Source organism: Thalassophryne amazonica, chromosome 5 (genome assembly GCF_902500255.1).
Source record: "Thalassophryne amazonica chromosome 5, fThaAma1.1, whole genome shotgun sequence".
NCBI classification, from domain to species: Eukaryota; Metazoa; Chordata; class Actinopteri; order Batrachoidiformes; family Batrachoididae; genus Thalassophryne; species Thalassophryne amazonica.
The window spans coordinates 43,106,738-43,131,547 of NC_047107.1; the positions used below are offsets into that span (position 1 = coordinate 43,106,738).

Genomic DNA, 24,810 nt, shown 5'->3' on the forward strand with positions numbered 1-24,810 from the left:
GGAGTTCGGGACTTGGCGGCTCCAGTATTCCCGGGGTCCTGTGGCGGAGGAAGCCGTGTGGTTCCGGTCTTACCTTGGAGAGGCGTCTCCTATCTTCGAGCCTGCCCACACGACACTTTTGTGTATTGACTGTTGTCCATTTCTGTAATTGGTTGTATTCGTTGTGCTCATTCACAACAGTAAAACGTTGTTATTTGACTTACTCCATTGTCCGTTCATTTGCGCCCCCTGTTGTGGGTCCGTGTTCCTACACTTTCCCAACAATTAGAGCCGTTTTCAGTGGCGAATTTGCAGAAAACATGATTAATCCGCCACAAAATAATTATTTTATATACGCAGCGTCCAGCGCAGAGCACGTGGCAGCCGGTAGAACAAAGAACGGCATCCAGCTGTGAACACATCGGGTGGGATCATCAGGACATAGGTCGTGCTGCTGCGTGAAGCAAAACATGCTTGTGTCAGTGCGCTTTTATGTTGTTGGACGGCGTTTTTGGGGATCCATAACTACATCTGTACGTTTCCACAGCTGGACTGGCACTGACTGGCAGGTACAGTGAGGAACATAAGTATTTGAACACCGTGCGATTTTGCAAGTTCTTCCACTTAGAAATCATGGAGGGGTCTGAAATTTTCATCTTAGGTGCATGTCCACTGTGATTCAAAGGATTCAAAGGAATTTTATTGTCATATGCACAAAGAAACATGTTCCCTGCACAATGAAATGTGTCTACTGCATTTAACCCATCCTAATTGCCAGTAGGAGCAGAAGTCGCCATTAGGCGCCTGGGGACCAGCTCCAGATGTACATCCCTGCCTTGGTCAACAGCAGGGCTGAGCAAACCAAGACTGATCCATAACAAACGACACACAACACACATAGGCCGGCCCGTTAAACACATATTAAAAAAGCACACATGAGGGAAAAAGGAGAAAAAAAACCCTTATAGCCACTGCGTTACACAGCAGCAATGAGGAAAAAAACCCCATCAGCACAGAAAAACAATAATCACACAGACAAACAAAGACGCAGGACGACAACCGAGATTTGAAGGTCCAGTTTATCAGAACACTCCGGAGGCAGCCTATTTGGCGCCATCAGTGGCCTTGTCCGACCATCCTGGAGGGGGAGGGGCTCAGCCCTGAGCAGTCCACTGTCCACAGTCAACGTCAGAGCTGGAGAAGCTGAGGGGAGGGGGATGACCAGGGGAGCGAGGCTTAAGTGTTGATCTTCTTGAGGAGGTTTTTTTATCACAGCGGCCTTGGAGTGCAGCTGTGTTTTGGGGAGGCCAAATGAATATCCAGATTAGCAGACGCCTGAAAGATTCCACGGTTCTGAGAACAGAGTGGCTCTCAACGCATCTGAATGTAGAATGTGGTCTTTACAGACGGTCAAAGCGGGTTTCCAGAGCTGCGATCCTGCCCGAGATGTTTTCCAGCATGCGGTTAACACCCGCCGACTGCGCAGCCACTGCCTTCCCAATCGAATCAATCATGTAGGGCAGTCTGGACGGCCCAATCAAAGCTGCCTCCACTTTCTTGATTTTCCGGTAAACCAGCACCATGCCCGCTCCACACAGCAGAAAGCCGGTCACCACCAAGCCAGATATATACACATCTTCGACGTCCTCCACAGAAAGCATGTAAAGGCACATGACCTGCCATCTCCTCCACGAGTCCATCACGTAACCCATCACATGCGTCCCGGCAGGACAGGTCAGGTCCTCCGCCCCTGAATGTCTTGTAGAAAAAATAGTGTCAATTGCATTCAAAGACCACTTTAACAGATCCATTTTAGTCGTTTTCCAGAAGAGCAAAGCTGCAGCCTCACAGACAACACGCCACAGAAGCAGGAAAGATAAGGAGGGAGGGAGAAGAGAAAAGTGCGTCCGTCTCGGCCGAGTGCAAGCTGGCAAAAAAAAAAAAAGACATAATCTTATTTATCTCATATCTTATTTGTATGTTACTGCTGCAAATAAGTATTTGAACACCTGTGAAAATCAATGTTAATATTTGGTACAGTAGCCTTTGTTTGCAATTACAGAGGTGAAACGTTTCCTGTAGTTTTTCACCAGCTTTTCACACACTGCAGCAGAGATTTTGGTCCACTCCTCCATTCAGATCTTCTCTAGATCTTTCATGTTTGGAGTTTCAGCTCCCTCCAAAGATTTTCTATTGAGTTCAGGTCTGGAGACTTGTCAGGCCACTCCAGGACCTTGAAATTCTTCTTATGGAGCCCCTCCTTAGTTGCCCTGGCTGTGTGTTTGGGGTCATTGTCATGCTGGAAGACCCAGCCATGACCCATATTCAATGCTCTTACTGAGGGAAGGAGGTTGTTTGCCAAAATCTCACAATACATGACCCATCCATCCTCCCTTCAATACGGTGTAGTCGTCCTGTCCCCTTTGCAGAAAAGCACCCCCAGAGTATGATGTTTCCACCCCCATGCTTCATGGTTGGGATGGTTTTCTTGGGGTTGTTCTCATCCTCTAAACATGGTAAGTGGAGTTGATTCCAAAAAGCTCTATTCTGGTCTCATCTGACCACATGACCTTCTTCCATGCCTCCTCTGGATCATCCAGATGGTCACTGGTGAACTTTAAATGAGCCTGGACATGTGCTGGCTTGATCAGGGGGACCTTGCTGCCCTGCAGGATTTTAAACCATGACAGCATCATGTGTTACTAATGTAATCTTTGTGACTGTTGTCCCAGCTCTCTTCAGGTCATTGACCAGGTCCTCCTGTGTAGTTCTGAGCTTTCTCACAATCATCCTTACCCCACAAAGTGAGATCTTGCATGGAATCCCAGACCGAGGGAGATTGACAGTCATCTTGTGTTTCTTCCACTTTCTAATAAATAATCATCACAGTTGTTGTCTTCTACCAAGCTGCTTGCCTGTTGCCCTGTAGTCCATCCCAGCCTTGTGCAGGTCTACAGTTTTGTCCTTGGTGTCCTTAGACAGCTCTTTGGTCTTGGCTATGGTGGACAGGTTGGAGTGTGATTGATTGAGTGTGTGAACAGGTGTCTTTTATACAGGTAACAAGTTCAAACAGGTAAAGTGTGCAGAGTAAGAGGGCTTCTTAAAGAAGAATTAACCGGTCTGTGTGAGCCAGAATTCTTGCTGGTTGGTAGGTGTTCAAATACTTATTTGCAGCAGTAACATACAAATAAATTATTTAAAAAAATCATACATTGTGATTTCCGGATTTTTATTTATTTTTTTTGATTATGTCTCTCACAGTGGACATGCACCTAAGATGAAAATTTCAGACCCCTCCATGATTTCTAAGTGGGAGAACTTGCAAAATTGCAGGGTGTTCAAATACTTATTTTCCTCACTGTATGTCGATGTCTGCCATGGTACTTTGGGTTTACATGGCGTGTTTGTTCTGCATTTGCAACTTGTCTGCAAATCAGATGCAAAGCTGACATAATACAACGGCTTTATTCGTGGCCACTCTGTATGCAGTCGCTACATCTTATTTTAGTTTGTGATGTGGATATGATAGGCACACAATATATCTGTTTTACACATTGTCTCAGTCCGCTGCCAAGCCGCTATACCCCGTCAGTTGTGGATATTAGCGGTAACGGTGGATATACAGCTCATAGATTATGTATTGAGTATGTAAGGCAGATGTCATTCGGAGCCAAAATTTTGTGCAGCTCAAAAATCCTGGCAACGGAAAAACGTGCCTCTGCGGATAATTGCGGATGTGTGTGCTTGTTGGCCGACTCATACAAGCATGTTCCACGGCTATTGCAGACATTTAGCGAATATGAACCAATTCTGTGCCCAATTCATACGCAAATCATCCTAAACGCCTGTGGGACCGCGCCTTAAGCGGCAATGTCTATTCCTGAAAAATGAAACTAATGCTGATGTACCAAAACTTGCTCTTCCTTAAATGAGCACTTGAGGCTGGCTCCAAAAGTCAGTCAATCCCCATAGAACCCCAGTTTAAAATGTATAAATTTACAGCATAAACAAACATGTTTACAGCAGGTCAGGACAGAGTCAGGTCAGGCCTGGGACCACCCACTCTTGCCACGTGTTGCCACATCCACCACACCATGGATCTGTCTTGGGTCCTGAATTTGCATTTGCATGAAGGTCCATTGTCACCTCTCAAAAATGGAGGTTAAATGTGGGCATGTCCTTGGCCTACTTCACCTGCTGAGGCTTGCTTGATAGATCATGTGCAGAGAAACAACACGTCCAAAATGTTGTAGCTGACATTACCTCTCAATGCAAATCAAATCATTCTTGTCATCTGAGTCTCCCTATGTAACTGATCACCTGACACAAAGTTATTCCCCAAGTATCCAAGAGACCTACTGTTGGGTTGTGGAAGCTAGAGACTTATAGGTTTATTGGCCTTGACTTCTCAGATGATGTCGTGATCTTTGCAGAATCCATTGATACATACCCTGTATGCAGCACGTAAGAAGCTAAGTGAGAAATTGGAGTGTCTGGGTTTACAGTTGTCCTGGATTAAGTCTAATGCTGCATTTACACATAGGCAGGACGCCTTATGAATGTCATATTTGCATCATTCTTGGCACTTTCCTGATATTCTTAATGTGACTTAATACATCTGAATAGGTTTCTTAATCGTGCATGTTGGTGCGTGATATTTGTGGGTTTCATGGAGCATGTTTTTGGCTGTGAAAAAAATCTTCGACGAATGTCACGCACCACCCTCATTTCACCTCATGTCGTGGAGGTCACAAGTGAGCGTGATGATCCGTCTTGATTAGTGATGATCCTTAATAGAGCATGACAGCGTTCTTCTCTGACATGCGCACAATTAAACCCTGCTGCACCTCATTGAGTTTCATTGCTGCAGTATGCTGTAGAACGACAGTGACGCCAGGTCGGCTAAAAGTCCAATGCTCCACAGCGCGCTCCTGCGGGTGTTCCACCTGCTGCTTCTGTGCCTGATGTTTGGGAAAATGAGCGAGAGGAGAGCCACGTGGAGCCACACAGCTGGCTCTCTCAGTCTCCTCCTCCTCTCTGCACCACTCCATGGCACAGAGCCCATCTAAGCATGCAGTCACAAACAGTGATGCCGGTTACTTAGTAACGCGTTACTCTAATCTGACCACTTTTTTTAGTAACGAGTAATCTAACTCGTTAATCTTTCCAAATCAGTAATCAGATTAAAGTTACTTCTCCATGTCACTGTGCGTTACTATTATTTTTCATTGTGGGTCGATAGCAGCATTAAACTTGGTCTGTGGGCAGGGGGTCGGGGTTCGACTGAACTGCCCACTTTCAGCGAGCTGTGAGCTTTTCATCCACGGTTTTTTGCAGCTGCTCGACTCGTCCTCACCTCTTAAAGCGCGGTGATCAGCACACCTGCACTGAGCTTTACAGACATTTTTATACTTTTTTCCCTCCTTTATTTAGAATTCTGAGCTGAGCCGCTCCGTATCGTCTCATTAAAAACAGCTGATACTCCGCGACGCGTCAACAACTAACACTATTTTCCACTCAAATGCACCTAAACTCTCTTTCTGAGGACCACATGATGTGAAAACTTTCTTACCTGTAAATCTGGTCATGTTTTCTGCATATATAAATGTTATCCATTCTTTGTGCTCAAACGCCAAAGCAGGGGCGAATCCAGATGGAATGGGGGCGTGGGGCAAGGATGTGCCCCCCTCCCCCACAACACCCCTAGATTAAAGGTCCAGTTTTTAAGCTGTTTTTTACTACAACTACTAATATTGCTTAAAATAATAATAATTTTGACAAGTAAAATGTTTAGAGAGAATTTAAATGTTAGAAAAATGTTAGAATTTAATAGTTACATTTATAAACAATGTAGGTTTGAAATTGCAAGTTTTACTGTTACAGTGCTGTCAACAGTTAAATATGAGGTCAAGAAGGAGGTCTTTATTTTACTTTTTATAAAACAAGTATTTATTTTCATTGAAGTCAAGAAAGGGTGACTATAAAGTGAGTTTTGGCAAAACAGGTATCATTGTCATGTTGAGGTGGGTTGTTGTCGGCAGCTGGGGAAAGTAACTAAAAAAGTAACTAGTAATCTAACTTAGTTACTTTTACAATTGAGTAATCAGTAAAGTAACTAAGTTACTTTTTCAAGGAGTAATCAGTAATCAGTAATTGGATTACTTTTTCAAAGTAACTGTGGCAACACTGGCCACAAAGTGGAATTAATCCAGATTTTGAGGAGCAAACTGCAGGTATCTGAATCGTTCAGCATCTGATGGTAGGATGAATATGGGTCTCTGTGTGTGTGGAGACAATTCGTCTTATTTACAACGTGCAGAATGTAACGATGCACTGTTACGTACAATAGCACGGAACAGAGCACAACAGCACATTAGCAGGTTGCAGCAGTTCCTGAGGACACCTGACGCCTCTACCTCAGATCATCACATTTGTGATCAGCGGCCAAGAATGTATACTTTGTGGCATTTGTGACTTGTCCTCGTTATGTGTAAACACAGCATAAGGGCCCGGTCCCACTGGCGTTTAGGAAGATTTGCATATGAATTGCGCACAAAATTGGTTCATATTCGCTAAGCATCCGCAATATCCGTGAAACATGCTTGTATGAGTCGGCCAACACCCGCACACGTCTGCAATTATCCACAGAGGCACGTTCTTCTGTTGCCAGGATTTTTGAGCTGCACAAAATTTTGCCTGCGGATAACATCCGCCTTACATACTCAATCTATGCACTGTATATCTGCTGTTAACCGCTGATATCCGCAACTGATGGGGATTTGCGGCTTGGCAGCGGACTGGGACAGTGTGTAAAACAGATATATAGTGTGCCTATCATGCATAACAATGAGGCAGAAAGCGACATACCTGCCAGTCAGTGCTGGTCCGGCTGTGTAGATCCCCAAAAACGTAATAGCTGCTGCAATCCAACAACATACTGTAAATCCCCACCTGCAGAGACATCGGGTCTCCTCCAGGACTTTTATTTAACACCAACAAAAGGAAGAGTTGCTGTTTAGCCACAACTCACGCTGAAGTCTTTGTTTTCTCTGACACTCTAAAAAACAAACAAACAAACAAAAAAAAAACCAACAACACCATCTCACACCCCAAGCGGCTTCCCCAAACTCATGAACAGTTAACCCTTGCATGACAACATGATCATCAACTCTGTGATCAACTTGTTCAAGTCCAGCACTTGCTCCAGAGGCTGTATTGTTGGTGTGATTAGTGATGATGAAAGGCCAGAGTGCGCTTCTTTTATGACCGCAATGCAGATGCCGTGCACGCGCAACATGTGCGCGATGCATTCATAATACACCCGTAATACTACTGTGATAATCGCAATGTGTCGGATCAGTTTCCTCACTACATGCGTTGTATAACCATGGTTGTTCATCATATATTTGCTGTATATTACTAATATATCTGTAATTCATACTAGGACATTTGTCATTTTTGGCCAATTGTGTTGCGGGCAACAACGAACGCCCATACTTTGTATACTCAATTCATGCGCAATTAATCCTCTCCCCAGTGGGACCGGGCCCTAAGATCCAAGCTTTCATTGATTTTCTAGACTCAGGCAACAGAGTTGTGTGTGTGTGCAGTCAAAGTGAAGTGATGAATTTGTACAAACACTCACTTATCTCAACAGTGGCATTCATGTCTTTAGGTCCACAGCCATTGAGATTGGGAGATGCCTGTGATCAGTTTATGGAGTCAGGAGGTTGGTGGGTAGAGGTGTTTGGCAATGGCACTGTCTTTGCAGGATGTTTACAGCATGGAGACAAAAAACAGAGGCCGACAGAGAAAGCAGGGAGAGGTAAAAGAATGTGGCAGTTTTTTGAATGGCAAACAGTGCCATATTGTTCAGTTGGGGACATCACAGTAGATCCAGCGTGAATCGGGTTTTACACTGGATGCCCTTCCTGATGCAACTTCACATTGCATGGAGAAATGTGGCAGGGATGGGGTTTGAACCGTGAACCTTCTGCATTGAACCCGAGTGCACTAACCACTTGGCTACCAACCGTGCATAATAAAAATGTGGAAATGGTTATTTTTTTTAAACCAATTTTAGAACTGAGCTTCTTGGAGCATTTTATTGTTCAGGACAGTGTGGCCTGCAGTAGTACATTATTAAATATTGTTCCTCCTGCTGTTGGCTCATTTGAGCGTTGGGGTCATATTACACAGAGTGAGATGGGGCGGCTCAGTCATTCGTTCATGTGCAGCTCTGCTTACAGAACAGAACTCAGGTTATCAGTTGATTAACTCACGGCTGTAACGTGAGACGTGTTGTATGTAAAACCCACCAGTTCACCATGTGCTGTTCGCTACTGCTGACCTGTGTGACTTTAAATGCTTCAGTAAGATGGTTATAATCTAGCGTAGTTGTTTCTGTTATGCTTATTGCTTCAAGACATTTCAACAGGACATCTATTGTTCTTGTTCTCCCACTTACTCCCTTTGTTTATACCCCACTCTGTTCCATCGTTTTGAGCACAAAATGTTTTTTCTGTCGCTGGTCTTTGGCAGTGATTTAGTCACTTATTTGTTTAGTTTATCAGATTCTTAACTTCTCTGGCTGTGTGTTCTGCTGAGAAGTGAAGTTTTCATCCCTCCTCTTCTCATTTCAGCATTCCATCCACTCTCTGCCTCACTCACAAACTGACTCCCCTTGCCTAGTATCGTCGGTTGTTTTATGGTTTTTTCATTGTGGTTGTCTTTGTGGTTTTTAGTATTATTTTATTCTCTGGCACCGATGTGATGTATACCTCTCTATTGACCATTCTTTCCAGGCCACATATCTTCTGTGGTCTGTAATATTCTCCTGGGGAGTCCAGTGTGTTCCCCGCCCAGACTGAGCTGCAGCTTACTGCATAGAGAGCAGATTGCATGTACTGAATGCTGTGCAGGGCAGACTTGAATGCAGAGCAGGTTGCTTTTATTGAATGCAGAACAGGTTGCATTTACTGAATGCAGAGCATGTTGCATTTACTGAATGCAGAACAGGTTGCATTTACTGAATGCAGAGCAGGTTGCTTTTACTGAATGCTGTGCAAGTAACATACTGAATGCTGTGCAGGGTGAACTTGAATGCAGAGCAGGTTGCTTTTACTGAACGCAGAGCAGGTTGCTTTTACTCAACACAGAGCAGGTTGCTTTTACTGAATGCAGAGCAGGTTGTTTTTACTGAACGCAGAGCAGGTTGCTTTTACTGAACGCAGAGCAGGTTGCATTTACTGAATGCAGAGCAGGTTGCTTTTACTGAACGCAGAGCAGGTTGCTTTTACTGAACGCAGAGCAGGTTGCATTTACTGAATGCAGAGCAGGTTGCATTTACTGAATGCAGAGCAGGTTGCTTTTACTCAACACAGAGCAGGTTGCTTTTACTGAACGCAGAGCAGGTTGTTTTTACTGAACACAGAGCAGGTTGCTTTTACTGAATGCTGAACAGGTTGCATTTACTGAATGCAGAGCCGGCTGCATTTACAGAACCCAGAGCAGGTTGCTTTTACTGAACGCAGAGCAGGTTGCATTTACTGAACACAGAGCAGGTGGCATTTACTGAACGCAGAGCAGGTTGCTTTTACTGAATGCAGAGCAGGTTGCATTTACTGAACGCAGAGCAGGTTGCATTTACTGAACACAGAGCAGGTGGCATTTACTGAATGCACAGCAGGTTGCTTTTACTCAACGCAGAGCAGGTTGCTTTTACTGAATGCAGAGCAGGTTGCATTTACTGAACGCAGAGCAGGTTGCATTTACTGAACGCAGAGCAGGTTGCATTTACTGAACGCAGAGCAGGTTGCTTTTACTGAATGCAGAGCAGGTTGCATTTACTGAATGTAGAGCAGGTTGCATTTACTGAATGCAGAGCAGGTTGCATTTACTGAACGCAGAGCACGTTGTATTTACTGAACACAGAGCAGGTTGCATTTACTGAATGCAGAGCAGGCTGCATTTACTGAACGCAGAGCAGGTTGCATTTACTGAACGCAGAGCAGGTTGCATTTACTGAACGCAGAGCAGGTTGCATTTACTGAACGCAGAGCAGGTTGCTTTTACTGAATGCAGAGCAGGCTGCATTTACGGAACGCAGAGCAGGTTGCTTTTACTGAATGCTGTGCAAGTAACATACTGAATGCTGTGCAGGGTGGACTTGAATGCAGAGCAGGTTGCTTTTACTGAATGCAGAGCAGGTTGCTTTTACTGAACGCAGAGCAGGTTGCTTTTACTCAACACAGAGCAGGTTGCTTTTACTGAATGCAGAGCAGGTTGCTTTTACTGAACGCAGAGCAGGTTGCTTTTACTCAACACAGAGCAGGTTGTTTTTACTGAACGCAGAGCAGGTTGTTTTTACTGAACGCAGAGCAGGTTGCATTTACTGAATGCAGAGCAGGTTGCATTTACTGAATGCAGAGCAGGTTGCTTTTACTCAACACAGAGCAGGTTGCTTTTACTGAATGCAGAGCAGGTTGTTTTTACTGAATGCAGAGCAGGTTGTTTTTACTGAACGCAGAGCAGGTTGCTTTTACTGAATGCAGAGCAGGTTGCTTTTACTCAACACAGAGCAGGTTGCTTTTACTGAATGCAGAGCAGGTTGTTTTTACTGAACGCAGAGCAGGTTGCTTTTACTGAACGCAGAGCAGGTTGCTTTTACTGAACGCAGAGCAGGTTGCTTTTACTGAATGCAGAGCAGGTTGCATTTACTGAATGCAGAACAGGTTGCATTTACTGAATGCAGAGCAGGCTGCATTTACAGAACGCAGAGCAGGTTGCTTTTACTGAACGCAGAGCAGGTTGCATTTACTGAACACAGAGCAGGTGGCATTTACTGAACGCAGAGCAGGTTGCTTTTACTCAACGCAGAGCAGCTTGCTTTTACTGAATGCAGAGCAGGTTGCATTTACTGAACGTAGAGCAGGTTGCATTTACTGAATGCAGAGCAGGTTGCATTTACTGAACACAGAGCAGGTTGCATTTACTGAACGCAGAGCAGGTTGCATTTATTGAACGCAGAACAGGTTGCTTTTACTGAATGAAGAGCAGGTTGCTTTTATTGAATGCAGAACAGGTTGCATTTACTGAATGTAGAGCAGGTTGCATTTACTGAATGCAGAGCAGGTTGCATTTACTGAACGCAGAGCACGTTGTATTTACTGAACACAGAGCAGGTTGCATTTACTGAATGCAGAGCACGTTGTATTTACTGAATGCAGAGCACGTTGCTTTTACTGAATGCAGAGCACGTTGCTTTTACTGAACGCAGAGCATGTTGCTTTTACTGAATGCAGAGCAGGTTGCATTTTAGGCATGCTTGTATACTCAATTTTAGGCGTGCGCGCGCAAATGGCTCAGGCTGCAGCCTCCTCTGTGATTCAGAAAGTGATTAGAGCCGTTTTCAGCGGCGAATTTGCAGAAAACATGATTAATCCGCCACGCAATAATTATTTTATATACGCAGCATCCAGCGCAGAGCGCATGGCAGCCGGTAGAACAAAGAATGGCATCCAGCTGTGAAGTGTGCGGAAGTGTTTGGTTTTCGGCCGACTCATACAAGCATGTTTCATGGATATTGCGGGACGTTTAGCAAATATGAACCAATTCTGTGCGCAGTTCATAGGCAAATCATCCTAAATGCCTGTGGGACCGGGCCTTAAATCCAGCATACTTTTGTTTCAGCGAGCAGTTCAAAGGATTATGAATAAAATTTCCAGAGCTTTCTTATCACTTTGGAGTATCAAACTGTGACTGTGGCCCAATACTCTCTATCTACATTGGATATTGTTTCTGCACAGAATATATCACGACTTTTGTTTTCTGGATCCACTTCCACCTTGGGTTGTTCAAGATCTCTGGTCATCATTGGGACCCTATGTGTTGAATGCTTTTCACTTATCGCTCACTATTGGAGTAATTTCTTGATTTACCACTGCCATGGAAAGATCTCTCTTTATGAAACCTTGTGTGAACCCAGGGATACTGGTAAATTATAGACCTGTTCCTAATTTATAACTAACTGAGATTCGTGCATGAGTAGACTTGGAACTCCAGACCTTTTTGTTGTGAGGCAACAGTGCAAACCACTGTGCCATAGCATCGGCTACACAGGCACAACATATTCTCATGATGCATTTGGTATATCATACGAAGGGTATAGTACAGTATTTTGTCCATATTCCTGTTTTCTGTGCACATGCGCAATGTGATTTTGTATTTAACATTCAGAAACACACACATTTCACTTTTTTGTTAGAATAATAGTACTATAAGACCGATTTCCTTTTTTTGGGAAGGAAAATCAACCACCTTTTGTTTCAGTGACATTATCACTGCCTCCCAGCTGACGAATATATGGGTTATGTAGAGATATTTGTGTATTAATTTCCATATGTTTTAGATTTTTTTTTTTTCAAGAGAATAAACTGACAGGTGATATTGTGGCATTTTCTTTTACTTACTCTTCCAAATTTCTCTCAACCTATAACCATAAAACCAATTCCTTCACAGATATGTACATTCGAGATGAATGAAGGGATGTGTGCACTGTGTTATGGTCAGTGTGTAGACACAAAATAAGTAACACACTGGAGAAGTGATGCGTGAGTGTGTATGTGTGTGTCACCTTTTCACCAGCTGTGTCTGCCTGGTCTGGTTATGCCCATGTTTGGAGAGTGGAAATGAAGGCTATGTGCTTTAGGGACGTCTCTAAACTCCCTTTTCTGACTTAGATATTAAGAGTTAAGTGGAGAGTTTTTCTAAAAATAACACCGGGGACCTGAGTAGGATGTAAGCCAGGAGTAAAGTGGGGATGAGTGGGGCCTGGAGAAAAGATCATATGAAGAAAAAAATGGGGAAAAAAATGTTTAAAGACTCAGTTTGGTAATCACAGTTATTGACTGGCGGCTCATAGCAAAGTCTGTGCAGTGAATCCTAGTAGTGCTTAACCTCCAATTTACTTCCTCCTATCTTCCTCTTCACATGTGGTTTATCATGTCAGAAAAGCAAGCACAGCCACAAATCTTTCACATCGCCCCTGTGGCAAAGATGGAATGAGTAAATTGCCTGTGGGCCTTCATGATCTTCCTGTCAGAGAGAAAATGAAGATAAGAAGCATGGTAGCAGAAGAAGAGGATGCGTTATCACTGTAGTCTGCAAAAGAAGCACTACATGCTGTGGGCCTAGAATTGACAGGGAGAAAAATATATGACGCAGGAATTTTGTTTATAGTGTAAATTGTAAGGGGATATGTAGCTACTGGATGAGTGATAAGTTGGGAAAAGGTGTACAGGATTTGTACGACAGGAAAGGTATTGTAGTGTACCTGTTTAAAGTTAAATTTTGTATTCATTCACAACTTGTTGACCATCCATGTTCTGAACTTATTCCATTTCATGGTCACAGTGTACTGTAACCTATCCCAGTAGTCATTGGGCAAGAGGTTGGGTGCACCCTTGAAAGAACACCTTCTATCACAAAGCTGACAAATATAGACAGCCGAACTCATTCACACTCCCACTTACACCTATGGTTAATTTCAGCTTTGTTCAGACTGCCAGTTTAAGTCAGATTTACTGCATGTCTGAGCCAGATCTGATCTCACTGATTTGATTCTCCACGTTATATGTAACCAGTGACCAGATCTGATCTGTGTATGCATGTTGCAGTCCTCATCTGCTGTCTTTATTTAATTACTGTCTTATCTACATCGGTTGCTATAGTGTTGTAAGTCACACACGGGAAACAGTTGCATGACTGATGACCATTGTAAAAACACTACATCTAAACCCACACAAAGCTCTGTGAATTACAGGATAAGGATTATAAAAATAGTCAAAAGTTATGGTGAGTTTTTATGTATTTATATATTTATATTTTTAAGTTTATATATTAAATAATGTTTGACATGTGTGTTGTCGGCTAAAGATTGTGTCACCAAAATGAGCCATTAAAAAACAAACGAAACAACGCACTGACACACAAAAAAAGTTCAAATTAAAAGTGCGCTATAGAAGTCACAGAAAAATGCAGAGTGTGGAATAAAAGACTTTAACAAAGAGAAATAGGAAATATGAGTAGGGCCTGAAACATTGCTGTGTGCAAATACACAAATGTGCAAATCTCCTAGTTGTGTGGCACGTGATTAAAAGTTGATTTTAATCCAATTACATTTGTTCCGCACATCTGATTAGTTAATCGTGTGAGATTTCAGACCATAAAATATCGCATTGACGGTGCCAAAATATTTGACCGTTTCGCATTTGATGTATTACTCTGCGCCCTGACTGCGCATGTTGCTACGCAGATGTCAATAATGGCACTGTCAGCTGAGAGCGGGAAAAACTGGCGGAGCGACGACGATGTTGAAATGGGTGAATTTAAGCTACCATATGAAGGTATTGATGTGGATTCTGACAGAATTAATGCAGTTGACAAGATGGAGAAATCTGTGGGTCTGCTCACAGAATTTCTAGTTTGGCATGAAGATGCTTTTGCTACAGTAAGCTTTGTCACGGTCTTTCACTGGAAACACGGATCCAGGTCGCATTACTTACAGTAAAATAAACCGTGCAAATGATGGAATTGGATAAGAATGGGAATAACCCCCTTGTGTCTGATGATTTGCGGACATTCATGCTGGATTTTAGGGTTGCAAATATCCATTTTACCGGCTCCGCTACTGCATCGCCAGTAGAGCTCAATTTGCGACCCTAAAATCCAGCATGAATGTCCGCAAATTATCAGACAAAACAGGGTTATTCCCTAATTTCATGCGTGACCTGTTACAAACGTAACAAAACACACCCAGAACTCTCGATCGAAGCATTCAGACAAAAACAGATCTGCAAAAACCAGTGTGAATACTCAAGTCTGTTTGGAAAATACAATATGTTACACTGACTCAAGATATTTCCTGCCTGTTGCCACATTCGGTGCAGAAAAAAGTTGCGAGTTGAGCCGGGTGTTGTGGAATGTCTGAGTAAGTGAGAGCTTGGCTTTCTCAGGCACAGCTCGCCATCTGCTTCTGTTCTGTTCATCCTGAAATGGCAGAGCGTCACGTTTGGAGGTATTAAAACAAACCGGCTCTATTGTTAGTGGCTCAGCCATGCACTTTTTTCCCCTTCTCTGACGTAACTGGCTGTTTGTTTGTTTATAGCAGCACAGAGTGGCCAGGCGTGGTAATGATGCACAGATTTGATTTCTTACTGTTTGTTGTTTTTGGAGTATATCTCTTTTCTTTCCCTTTGTTTGCCCCACTATCCCCTTTATGATTGCCTCTTTCCCCACATTTCTTCTTCCCTCCCATCTTCTCCACCCTTGGTCCCTCCCTCTCTGAGAGCTGAGCTCATAGCTGGCCCTGGTTCGAGGTGGGCTGGAGTACAGAGATGACAGTCTGTTTTTCCCATCAGTCAGTTGATCTCTTGACAAAACCTCATGCCTATCTGCTGTTTCAGGGACGATTGTTATCAGTATGGAGTCAAATAAATTCTGCAGATGAAAACGAGAGGGATGGGGAGTCGTGGTCATTCAGTACTGTAGGACTTGGACCATAAATCAACTGTAAATTTAAAATATGCTGATAAATTTACTAGTAATTAGGTGTTAAAATATAATCTGTTACCCAAGTATCAATACGGATTTCTTTTGATTGCTTTTTTATTCTCAATGCCAAACATGAAATTGAGAAAAGACCAAAAATGAACTGTTTCTGACAGCAGAACAGTGTAAGATGCAATTAGAAAACAATATGACAGGGGGAGGTGATGGTCTACTGGTTAAGCGTCAGGCTTCAGATCAGAGGATCCTCAGTTCAAAACCCAGCCAGACAGGAAAATCATTAAGGGCCCTTGAACAAGGTCCTTAATCCTGTAGTTGCTCCCGGTGTGTTGTGAGCACCTTGCATGGCAGCACCTTGACATCAGTGTGTGAATGGGTGAATATGAGGCATAATTGTAAAGCACTTTGCACTTCTGATGCAGATAGAAAAGCGTAATATTGTCTTATTGCTACCATTGTAGCAATAAGACAACACAATGACAAAATTTTCATGCGTGATAAACCATTTTGTCCTCACAGTAGTTCGCAGTAATACATTTAGGAGTGAAGTGAACTGGAACTGTTAACTCTTTATTTGATGAATAATTTTATGTCTCAGTTTAATAAACAACAGTCATACTGTATGTATTCACTTGTAATAATGTTTATTTTATCAAGATTTCCAAGCACCTTTTCTGAGTTGTTTTTCACAATCCTGGTTCTTGGTACCCTTGGTACTGCAGCTCTTCAGTTTGTCCCCAGTCTGTCCACATCAGATCAGCTCATGCACGTGTATTTCCTTGCCTTCAGTCAGCTGCTGACTCATTGAATGGATTTGACTCATGTCCAGTTCCTGCCAGGAGAAATGGGTGTGCAGTTATTTTCACCCTGCGCTCTAAGACTGGGAAACATTCTAATCAGGTTTTGATGTTTTTTTGCTGTTGTATGACACCATAATATTTTTATTAGGTTTGGGATTTCATGGTAGAACAGGTTGGTTTGTCAGTATGTACTGGGTTCCTGCTCACGCTGCCTGTGGCTTTCGACAAGAAACTTATTCTGCAGTGTCTCATTGCACCCACCTGTAAATGCGTGCTGGCTTTGATGAAGGACATACCCAGCGTTGGGCCGGCGTCTTATCCAGGGGGAGTGGTAGACTCTCATCTACTTCACACTGTTGAATCCGGAGATAACCACAGGCACAAATGCCCCTCAGGGCCTATATGGGACTTACTTTGCTTTCACACATAATGCACACACACACACACACACACACACACACACACACACACACACACACACACACACACACACACACACACACACACACACACACACACACACACACACACACACACGTTTTGAGAATTCATCTGTCTAACACCCTATAAATAATAACACTGACATCACTTTCAATTTATTTTAATTTATGTAGCGCCAAATCACAAACAAAGTTGCCTCAAGGCGCTTCACACAAGTAAGGTCTAACCCAGGGGTGACCAACCCTGTTGCTTTAGGGCACCTGTCCTGCATGTTTTCTCACTCTCCCTGTTCCACTCAAAGGCAATTAACTCCATCAGGTGTGCTCAGCCAATCAAGAGCTGGAAAACACCACTTTTTAAAAAAAATCAGGTTTGACTTGAATAGGTTGACGTGGAAAACATGCAGGGCAGGTGCTCTTCGGGAAAAGGGTTGGTGACCCCACATTACACACAGATGACAGTGGTAAGGAAAAACTCCCTCTGATGATTTGAGGAAGAAACCTCAAGCAGAACAGCCTCAAAGGGGTGATCCTCTGCTTTGGCCATGCTACCGACATAATAGACAATACGGAAAATTATTTGGGAAACTTTGGCAGATTTTGGGAGGCCATGGCGGTGCACAGGATGGAAGGCCTGCAGAAGAAGACCCCACTCCCATCTCTGGATGGAGCCGCACCTTAAACAGAAAGAAAAAACAGAATCAGGCGGCAGAAAGACAACAAATACAGTATAATTTATCAGCATTTAGCAACAAGAAAAACAGAAGAAATAATAAGGTTGCCAGACACAAGCCCTAAGTTTCACTAAAAGACCGAGTCTTTAGATAAAGTTGAGGCCACGGCCCGCTCCTTTTCCTAATAAAATGAATTTAAAAGGGTAGAAAGCATAGTACCATACTATGCCAATATGCTAGCCATACAAAAGGGAAAATAAGAGCTTCTTAAAGCTCCCATTACACATAGCAAGTATGTACAAGAACCAGCCTGACACGGCAAATATTACCATAATCTGATGCAGTCTGGAGGGAAAGAGTCAGCAGTGTCAGAATGTATCCAGATTACCTCATCCACACCTGCACGATGGGATCCAAAGTGCATGTAGACAACAGATAGATGACACAGACTGCTGTCAGACGGCCATAAAAGGCACTGAAGACTGCCCAGTGTCCAAATGTCTGGATGAGAAACGGGGCCGGAGTGGGAGAGAGCGCTGTGTTCCTCCCTTTGCACAGTCCCTGCCGGTACTGAACATTAGAGTACAACCAACGTATGGACCAGACTCGAGCCATATGTGTCAAAGCTGGCATGGTGCAGTCACTCATTCACTCATGCAATCACATCTACGCTCGTCCTCCTTTTCACAGCGCTGCTGACCTGACGTGCATGTGCGCTTGCAGCAGAGGTGCTGGACTGATGATGTGATCATTGGGTGTGTGTGTGTCTTCACAATGGGTGAATGAGCAGCTATGTGTGCGCACATGTGCCAGCTACTGGACACTGTTGGCAGTGGGCCATGCTGTCCCATGCGTCACATGCAGCCTTTCAAGGGAACTTTAATTTCTTTTTTTTGTGTGTGTTTTGGCTCACTTCAGATAATAATTCGTAAATATTATCATGATGAAGCGTGCCACATAGATTTCAACAGTTCCTTTGTGCTCTGGGGGGCGGGGGGACATTATAATATGTGGCACGTACAAGTCATACCGGCTGGCTTTGCCATGCCAGAGCCATCTCAAGGTTCCCTTGTATGCGCTCAAATTGTTTCGGATCCTGTTTTTCTGCCATCAGAATATGTAAATTGCAGTCAGATGGTCCTCAGATTGCACATGGACCGCCGTCGGATAGGTGTCAATGGCGCCCGAAGGGTTTTCAACATGTGCATCAGACTCGGGGCTGCCGGACGATTTTGACCAACTGTGTGGACTCTTGCAGATGGCTGTCATAACGTTTTGGAACTGAAACCTGACACTTTTCGTATGTGCGCCGATTTGTCATTCTGATGCCATTCTGTGTGATTCTGGCTATGTCTGATGGGGGTATAAGTCTGGACTTGAAAGTCTCTACAGAATCTGACTGTTTTATTTATCCGAATGGTTTCCAACACGGAGGTGTTTTTTTGTTGCGCGCCATGAGCGGCTCTGTGCCGACGCGCGAATTCCTCCGCACGTCTTTCATTACAAAATCTCCTGTAACAGTGGAATGTGCCACAAAAGTGCTATGTCCAGCTCTCTTGCCATTTCTGTGGTAGTCACACGATGTCCCGGATCAACACAGCATTCAGTTTGGAAATGATCTGGTCGTTCCAGCCTGTCGATGGCCGCTCGGTGCGCCGCACGCCCTCCGCCGCTGTGGGCCGTCTTTAAAAAGGTTTTAACACTCCTTAATCCGTGTGACGCCGACAGAATCTTCACTGAAAGCCATCTGAATCTTTCGAATGGTTTCCAACTGGCTGTCTCTAACAGTTTCTGAAAAAAATTTCATGGAGCAAAGTGGCAGTCGCTCTGCCATTTCCCTGACAATGAAAATCCGATGAGGGGGGGTGGACCAGTGCTCACTCAAAGCCTGCCCACAGGCGAATGATGCAACCGACAGGCGTGAAAAAACTCACGCATGCGCACAAAGGTTCAAGCTTGGCTGATGCAAGCGCACATGATTCAAATCCATATAGTTTTTGAAAAAAATAAAAAGGTTCGTTACTTTTCAGACAGACCTCATGAGTGTTGCCACTGTGTCAAGCAAGAACTTTGAGTTATGCTTGTTTTTGTTGCTCTGATCAGAGTAATGGGTCCACTTTGTAGCCAGTAGTGCATGCTTATAGTCTAAAATAGCATTGCACCATGCGAGGTGGAATACTTCTAATTTTGAATGACACCATTTCCGTTCTAGACCTCTAGCCTTATGCTTGAGGTCATGCAGGTAATCACTGAACCAAGGTGACTGTGTTTTGAGGGGGCATAATCCTGTTGAGTGTAGTTTTGAGCGCTGATAAAAATGACCTCATGGACCATGACCTCATGGTCATTTTTATCCCAAAATACATATGATTATGGCTTAGGATTGTATCATGTTATCATTTTGGATTTTGGAGGGTTTTTTTTGTGTGTGTGTGTGTGTGTGTAGTGCATAACTGATCACAGAGAAGGGGTGCGTAATAATCTCTGAAACTGAGTACTTTTTTGTGCCAGAGGCTACTATGATTTGCATTAGTCACTCGTGTGATGGCAGCTCACTTTCATTTCCATGTGGAACTAGGAATAGACCCATTCCAAAATAAATATTGATGACGGTTCAACAATTTTGACTGTGTATCTACTTTGGTTCCTGAAATGATGACAATTCAGCATTTTGCCCATTAATTTTTCAGGATGGTCAGCAGTTCATGACTTTTAGCCTCAGCACTTACTGAATTTTTGGAGAGAGACTATGCGAAATTTCTGCATTTATTTGTTTGACTTTTACCCAAGGCCATCAGATATGACCATCGGGTATTGAGAATACTTTGCTTTCATCTGTCTGTCGGAAAGTGTCTGTCTGTGCTCAGTATATGTCCAGTCCTCATGTCAAAATCTCATAAATGTAAATATTATTTATTTATGATTGATTGATTGATAGAGGGGCTTTATTGAACATGTACAAATTGTAATTAATACAATTTTCGAGGTCAACACCCACGTCATCATTGTGAGCTCCAATCGCTTCCTGTTTGCTCTTTAACGTCCTGCTATGTCAAACTCTGTCTGCCGTCTATGTTCCAGTCGTCTTTGTTCCAGAGTAATATATATGAGATGTCTGAAATTCAGTTTGCATTTATTAAATTCCACGCATTTTAAACGTAGCAGACACGGATTATTTATTTAGAATATTTATTTTGGCAAGTTTTCACAGTCTCTACTGCCATCTACTGGCCAGTAGTGTTCATGGCAGTATTCGCCCTAAGTATTGAGATATCTCATAATCCTTTGTGCGTCAGAGAGTTGTTGCAGCCTCTTGCTGCAGGTGATGAAAAGAAATAAAAATGAATATTTTGGTTGTATAATGTTCATTTACAATTGTCGTTGTGTTTTCTCTGTGCTGTTTAAACCATAGCAACTCTCTGGCATGCAAAAGATTATGGGCTAGGGTCTGAGTGTCTGGGCACCATTAGATGGCAGTGTTCTATGCATTTTGACCCCGGTTATATCAGACGGTTGTCTAATCACAACTTGACTTTTGGCTTTTGCAAATACATTTTTTACAAATAAAAAAATGCCACATTTTACAAAAGCACATTTATATGTAAACACCAACACACACCTCACATTAACGTGTTGGTTTTTACATAGAATGAATGAGTCAATCAATCAGTGTTAGCGGAGGCTCATTTTACCCATAATCCCTTTGGCATCTGTGTTTGTTACAAAACTTCAGAATTAGTGCATCATTTAAAACAAAAGACCTGTGTTATATTTTAACTTTGTACAAATTACAGAATTGACATTAATGGAGTTATTCTATCTGGATTAATTTGATTTATAAATCAAAACCATAAGTCAAAACTGTTATATTTTCCAAGACCTCTGCCTCACTGTAGCACTGCTAAAGGCTGTTAAGGAATAATGACATTTTACATGCGTGCGTGCGTGCAGTTGAGCTTAGCTCCTCTCAACTGCTTCGCTGCTGCAAAATATGTAGTAAATAGGAGCTTCCAGCAGTGGGCAGGGAGCACAAAGACAGAAGTTCTGACTCATTGTTTGGGTTTGTGGTCACCTTTGACACTACCAGAAGCCATTGTGGTGTTAAAACGCAGAATCAGCTTGTTCGTAGTTGCAAGAGTACCGAAGACAATACTGAAAGTTATCGGTTAGCTGTAGCTTCCGATAATTTTTGGGGTGGTTTATTGGTTTAGCTTCATAAAAGATAACTTTTCAGCTAACTGATTATCTGTTATCGAAGCTAACTTTTTAGTTAGCTGTGCCCACCACTGGTTAATTTTAAGCATGAACATAAAAATATTGCAAGCATCTGAATTTACAGAAGGCAGGAACTTGAGCAAAGAAAATGTATTGTGATATCTCTGCATACATCTAAAAAAAAAAATCACTCTGCCCTCATGATGTATTTTTTATTATGACACTTCAGTTGTATCACAGCAGCAAGAAACTCACAATGAACTCTGAGTTTTTCCTGTCATTTGTAATTTGTAGAACCAAAGGGTGTGGTAGAACAAGCTTACACCTGTAACAGTTAACACTGGCTGCATTTATTCAAAATTCAGTCATTCATCTTCTGCAAAGATTGTGAATGAATGGTATTGTGTGGCTCAGTGCTTTTCTGTCATGCCAGTGCAATTGTGTCACAAGGAGTAATTCCATTACCCTCCAAATTGTGCAAACTGAAGTAACAAATTGAAAATATTCTTTCATGGAAATGTGTGTATTTAAAAACTCTCAAATACTGGAAAAAAAAAAAAACAGTTTGTAATCTTGCATGAGGTGGTGATTCAGGTGATTTGAAAAAGCATTATTTTGAAAAACTCCAATGGAAACGCTTTTTCAGATATTACAGGTCACATGACATATAGAAAGAGTCACATGATATTCTGAAATACATGATTGTGAAATGCTATAAGACATGACGTTATATTGGATTAAATGAACCAAATGGAAATGTTTATTGGGACTTACCAGTCCATTGCCATTGCTACTGGAATTATAGTGAATTATTATCTAGTCTAGTATTGTGTCTGTCCCCTGTAGACACTTAACTTTGGTAATGTACCTATTGATTCATTACCAACGTAACGTCTCTGTCTATGATCTGTGTGTCCACAGGGCATTATTCTCATATGATGGAATCAGCAACAAGCTGAAACTGGCTGACTCTGGAGGTAAGACTCTAAAGTATTTTTGTTTGTTTGGTCTTCCATCCAGATTAAACATTTTTTTTCCCCTGAGCTTTTCCAAAAACTCAGCAGAGTGGGTAGAATGAAAAACGTCACCACACTTGAGTATAAATGTGGGAAAATGATACACGCCTGTCCCAGAAGCAGCTGGAGACTGTGGGGCTGTAAAGTTATTACCCCTGTCAGGCTGAGATGTTGGCATGGGTCTCACACACACACACACACACACACACACACACACACACACACACACACACACACACACACACACACACACACACACACACACACACACACACACACACACACACACACACACACACACACACACACATCTGTAAGCATCAAAATGTTCAGATGACCAATGGGAGCAACTCTCCTCTTGACTGGGGTCACCATTGAATTTTAATTAAATGGGATTAAATGGGACTTTATTGCCTCATACTCTTAGGTGTGTTCTCAGGGTGTACCTGAGATTATCTACAATTTTACAGCACCTTTCAGGTTTTTAAAAAATAAAAATAAAATAAAAATGATTGTTCTTCTGCACCACTGCAGTTTTGTTCCTTTGTATTCAAATAAGTGATTCACAACTTTAAATTGGCAATTTTATTAATATTCACCTTGTCTCGAATAAGCAATTTAGAATTTTCACCCACTTGGTTTAAAATAGTGACAAGGCACCATGACACACTTTGTGTAGTTACATCAGATGATATGGGCGGGTATTCTGACCCTTGAGCAACATGCTTTGAAGATTCGTCGGTATAACCATCAGGGAGGCGAAGAGAAATGGTAGACCCTTAACCCTGAAAAAAAAAAAAAAACACACTCATATGAAGGATATAGTTAATACCCCCTGTGGTCAAGGCAGCCACCATTAAATTTTTCTTGTGCATCTCCTCCTGCACATATAGTACACATGCGGCTACATGGTGGCCAAAATGCACTAAGTGAAGAGTTTACATACTCAGTGAAACGGTTATAATTTCAAACATCATTTAAAATGAACCCACTATATATTTGCTATGCTATCAAAACAAATACTTTACTAGCAGTAAAGCTGACTGTATTTCTGCAAAAGACTACAGAAATAAAGATATTTTTATAATAGCTAAATTTCAACATGACATAAATTTCATCAGTTTTGTGAACATCAAAAGGGACTACTTTAACTTAATTTTATTGCTTCCAGTCTTATTTGCAAATTGTTTTGTCTGCTGTGCCCGCTGGTAGATCAGTTGTAAAAGTCACTGCAATATTACTGAGTAGTTGCCAGCTGCTACAACACAAACTGCTTAAAAGGAGTGTGAACATGGAACTGGTGAGATTATTTTTGGCACAACTTCTTGAATCCGATGTGGCATCATAGTTTCAAAATAAATAAATTCACGTGTTCTACCTTGCCATGATGGAGAGCAGGCTCACCTCCTTACTCCACAAACAACGTGGCAGTTACACTTTACAGACGTTATTAATATTCAACACCTTTGCAAAAATAAACTGGTGGGATGGGCCCCAATCTCACCCCTGTGACCCTTAACTGGAATGAATACAATATCTTAGAGATAATATTTCATTAACTATGGCAACAATAGCGTTTCTTGTTAGATGATATTATTGTAACAGAAATATCCAAATAGACTCCAATCAAAGGACAGTGGCATATGTAATGCAGTTTAAGTGAGACATTTGTGTCCCATGTGACTTGTGTCAATGCAGGTTTCACTCCAAACTCAATCATTTCAACGTGTCCAACATATATTTGGTAGACTTTCATCAAACCCATCTCTCATGTCTGAAAAGGATATGAGCAATGATGGAGAGTGGGAGTCAGGTTAAATAAAAAAGATGCTTCCACCACCACCACACTATGGAACTATTGGGTCCTTGATGGCAGTGACCCAAATGGACAACCAGTCCATCCTCACCTCTCTAAAGTAACCATCTATTTGCTGCACCCAGGAGAAAGATGGGTGTCCTCGCCAGCCACTGAAGTCCTCAATGCTGAGGTGCCTGCAGGCTGGATCATATACAGAGAAACTCACCACATGGCCAAAATGTTGAAGCTGATGTTTGTCACAACTTGCATTGTGAGGAAACATCTTGTCTCCTTAAGTTACTGTTCATTTGATGTAAAATC

The 24,810-nt window shown here is 42.5% G+C and overlaps 1 protein-coding gene across 3 annotated transcripts in view; it reads left to right on the top strand.

Moving 5' to 3' along the window:
- Positions 1–24,810, top strand: part of si:dkey-40c11.2 (drebrin-like protein A) — a 117,731-nt gene that overhangs the window by 54,254 nt on the left and 38,667 nt on the right. For all 3 annotated transcript variants that reach the window (XM_034170075.1, XM_034170076.1, XM_034170074.1), the window contains exon 2: positions 22,597–22,652. In XM_034170075.1, coding sequence (XP_034025966.1) covers positions 22,597–22,652 — 56 coding nt within the window. The remainder of the gene's footprint in view (positions 1–22,596; positions 22,653–24,810) is intronic.